The following is a 4,233-nucleotide window of genomic DNA, read 5'->3' as shown; positions in this document are numbered from 1 at the left end:
CTGTTGGTCGTCCGTTCGGCGAGTTCCTCGAAGTTAGTTCGGTACTAGTTGGGTACGGTTTACTTTTTATTTTGTTCCTACTAGGAACGTTATTTTCGTCGGCGGAGGGGGGGGCGCCAGCTAAAATCTCGCTTAGGGCAGCAAATTGGTTAGAACCGGCCCTGATGGTGTAGGAAACGGGCTCCGTGTTACAAGATGGGTCGGGGGTTTGGCGGTACCACTGCAGACTCTCTGCACACACATAAACACACACACACACACACACACCGCTGCAGACTCTCTGCACGAAGGAGCCACGGTGCTGCAGCTCCTGATCGGAGCAGAGACACACGTTCACTAAGCGGAAAAACGATATCCTGTCACAGAGATCTGCTATTTTAAAGTAAAGTCAACACATATCGACCCTAAATAAAGTCTATATTAAGAACGAGAGGTGTTTTAACATTATGGCTTAAACAAATGACAAATGAGCGAGGGTGATGACGTGAGAGCATCGTCCTATGTGCTGGGGCGAGGCCCTTTTTCCAGTTTAGAGCAATAGCCCCTCCAAATGTCTGTGCACGTCTCTGTTCTACAGGCACATTTTACCGGCATATTTTTCATTATGATTCTACTTGTGATAGTCGGACATGACAACCTGTGCAGCCCATGTATTGACTCCATCCGATAGCTAATACAAAACTTCTGCCTGCTCTCCACAATGATCAATAACAGCGAACGGATGGTCAAAGTAAGGTACAAATAAACAGANACACACACACACACACACACACACACACACACACACACACACACACACACACACACACACACACACACACACACACACACACACACGGTGCTGCAGCTCCTGATCGGAGCAGAGACACACGTTCACTAAGCGGAAAAACTATATCCTGTCACAGAGATCTGCTATTTTAAATTTTAAAGTCAACACATATCGACCCTAAATAAAGTCTATATTAAGAACGAGAGATGTTTTAACATTATGGCTTAAACAAATGACAAATGAGCGAGGGTGATGACGTCAGAGCATCGTCCGGGGGTGAGCCCCGGACAGCCCCGGCCCAATTTAACCCCGCGATTTACGCCAAAGATTTGGGAAATTGGTCCGTGCGCAAAGCATTATGGGGATTGTAAGACCGGAGTATACACATGTGCAGCCTCGAAATTTCCCACAACGAAGTACGCCGGCCTCGGTAGATTTCCAAGTATCCTGGACATTGAAACAGTGCTTCGGCGGGACTTGATGACGTAGTATCCTTGAAATAGTGGCTCTGGAGGAGCCTTCCTCGACATTGAGAAACACCCCCTGTCTGTGCAAGTCTTACACTCACAGATTGTGATTTGATTGGGGTCTTACAATCACAACAATAAGAGGAGACACACTTCGACCATGACATTAAGTAGCATGGGAACACTGGAGTTGCAGTTGAAAATGTATCCGTCGTGACTCAGTCAGAAATCATGTTCCCAGACGAGCTGATGTATTGAAGTTTTGTAGCCAAAGGCTACGAGTTATGAAGGTTAGAAAATAACGAGGAGGCTTGTTTTTCCAAACCAAGAAGGCAAACTCATATTCTGCCACTTTAGGACTGCATGACATACTGTATCACTTCAGCAAGTTCAACATCAACATGTTTGCTTTCAATTATATCCATATCACCATAGTATATGAAGTGCAACATTGTTCTTAATGTTGCTTACAAAGTGGACAAGATTGATTCATTACGTTTTATAATTTAATAAATATAGGGTAAAACTATTCTTCTTCTTATTGCATAACATGTATATTTTAGGCACACAGCTGCACTCCTTACATTTTCAAAATTAAAGCCCCATGGCAACTAAAAATCATAATATTAAAAATAATTTTATCATAAACGTGCGACGACAAGTCAACTAATCGCCAGAACTGTCGACTATTGGTGGAATAGAAACATCTTTAGCCGAGGGCAGCTCCTCAACGGAAAAAGCTATTTTTGGACCCAATTACCACACTTCACTTCATTGGGACATTGTAAGACAAATAAATGAATTTGATAATATTACAGATTTTCGGAGTATGAACATTGTGGGAAATATTGAGGAAAAAGTATACAACTCAACAAAATATATAAATAATATGGTAATATAAAGTGAGATCTTAAGTTACCTTGTGCAGGTTCCCTTTGGAGTCTCCCAGGAAGGCGATGGTATGTCCCGCCCTAACGCTGACAGCCACAGCAGTGAGACGGGCGGACGGACTGTCCAATATGGTCTCTGCCTCCACGGCCGTCCTGCTGGCCATCGGGCTGGGGGTGTGGTCCGAGCCGCAGGGGTACGCTTCCAGAGTGTTCTGATAGAGGAACACAGGTTAAATAACAAAAGAATATATAAAATGCATCCTATACATATATATGAAATGTAAACAAACTACGACTTGATTGTGGGGAGAAGCCCCTTTCAAGTCATTTGTTTTCAAATGTTCAGCATGAAAGTCAGTTGCCAAAAATAAAACAGCAGTGTTTTCACTGTGGTTATTAAACCCCTGCCGAATGTATTGTGGCGGGGTTAGGGTTTGACTTGTACTCTCTGCTTTAAAGCTTACAGACAATTTGTTTTTGCTTCCACAGTCTGGCAGGGGGGAGTCTTCGCTCTGGCTGCAGGCCATGTTGTTTTTTGTTCCGGGCAAGTAGAGGCAATGAACTTGAGAGCTGAGTCTGTTGAAGGCTGCTTGTTTTGATGGATTGCATGAAGATGGCTGGTGTGTTGCTATGAATGGATCTTAGGTAACAGAGACTATTGATATGCAGCAGGAAACTGTTCAACATCAAACTGCTGTAATAACAAAATGTCCACATGTTAGTGCATATTGATAACGTTTATAGAGCCGTTTAGTCTATATTATGGGAACCGAACCATTAGGAGAGAACACACAAGGGTGACTGCATGCTAAGAATAGCCTAAATTACATTTTGACTTCTAAAATAGCTATGAAGTCCGGTCTGGGAACAGGGCCGCTTAGCGTGTCACTGCCGGGCCAATGAGAGGCTGTGATTACACTGTACTGCAGTGGTTCCCAAAGTGGGGGGCGCAGAGGCATGACAGGTGGGGCGCGAGAGACCAGGAGGAAAAATGGTTATTAAAAAGAAAAAGATTAAAAATAAATAAAAATGAAAAATAAAAAAAATAAAATAAAAAGGACTCTCTCAGTGTTATCTCAGTGGGTCTCAAACGTTTTGGTCACCATTACTGTCAACAATTATTTCCGAGGCACACGTTTATATGATCATTATAGTTATAAAAAAATAAAAGAATAAATGAAAAACAGGTATGAAATACTATATGACAGTAAAACAAGAATAAAGTTTAAAAGGGTGATTTGTAAAATATCCATAAAGAAAAAGTAAATCTGTTTACAGTTCTGTTTCATATAGGTGTTGAGAGATGTATCCACAGATCTCTTCATTTTGCTCTCAAAGTGCACCAGATTGATGCTTTTAGCTTCAATATTTAAAAATAAATCTTCCCGGAGGAGCTTGCCCCCAGACCCCCGTATGTGAGGTCCACACACCACCTATAAAAATAGCACTTTACCCCTGCTTACACCTATATGCCGTGAGCTGATTATCGAGCCTTCATTGTAACAGTACACTGTGTATGTGCGTGTGGGGATTGTTGCAGTAGAAAATTCCACTGTAGCGACCGGTACATTAATGGGAAACCCCAATGTTTGAGCACGCTCTATGAAACGTCAAGCTACCCCACAGTGCCCCCAAAAGAAGATTGCTCCTTTACCTATGACCGAAACTTTCATTTTCCTTAGTTTTGTTTCCTCCTTCGACAATAACTTATGAACCTAGACGGTCTCTCTAAATGTCACAGAATCTAAACCTTCCGAGTTAACCTAGGAACGTGGTTTGTCGTTTCCGTCGAAAGTTAGGGACAAGTCCAAAAGGTCCCCTGTACGGGTAGACCGTGCTCCTGGTCTGAGTGCGTTATGCGACCCGCACACCTGTACGAAACAATACACCAGTCCAAGTCCTTAGTTTTTATTATAATCACCGGATTTACGTTTGAGATCCTTGGAACAAAAACAATAGACTGAGGGGAGGGCCCAATAAGACGAAGTCCATACACGACCTACAAAGGTATACCAACGCGGACGCACACAGTGAGCATGTCGTCACCAAGAGTTTTGAAAAAGACAGTCCCCGGGGGGGGAAACCTCTTGTTTTTCAGCCGAGTCAC

At 42.9% G+C, this 4,233-nt stretch overlaps 1 protein-coding gene across 1 annotated transcript in view; it reads right to left on the bottom strand.

The window, feature by feature from the left end:
- The window catches only part of LOC104953713 (plexin-B1-like), a gene marked incomplete at its 3' end in the record, with an annotated part of 30,780 nt that overhangs the window by 23,555 nt on the left and 2,992 nt on the right, over positions 1–4,233 (bottom strand). Inside the window, exon 3 of the mRNA XM_010780689.1 lies at positions 2,156–2,338. Coding sequence (XP_010778991.1) covers positions 2,156–2,338 — 183 coding nt within the window. The remainder of the gene's footprint in view (positions 1–2,155; positions 2,339–4,233) is intronic.

The sequence above is a fragment of the Notothenia coriiceps genome, unplaced genomic scaffold, assembly GCF_000735185.1.
Source record: "Notothenia coriiceps isolate Sejong01 unplaced genomic scaffold, NC01 NC01_scaffold00022121, whole genome shotgun sequence".
Classification (NCBI taxonomy): domain Eukaryota; kingdom Metazoa; phylum Chordata; class Actinopteri; order Perciformes; family Nototheniidae; genus Notothenia; species Notothenia coriiceps.
This window is presented reverse-complemented; position numbering and strand designations above follow the sequence as displayed.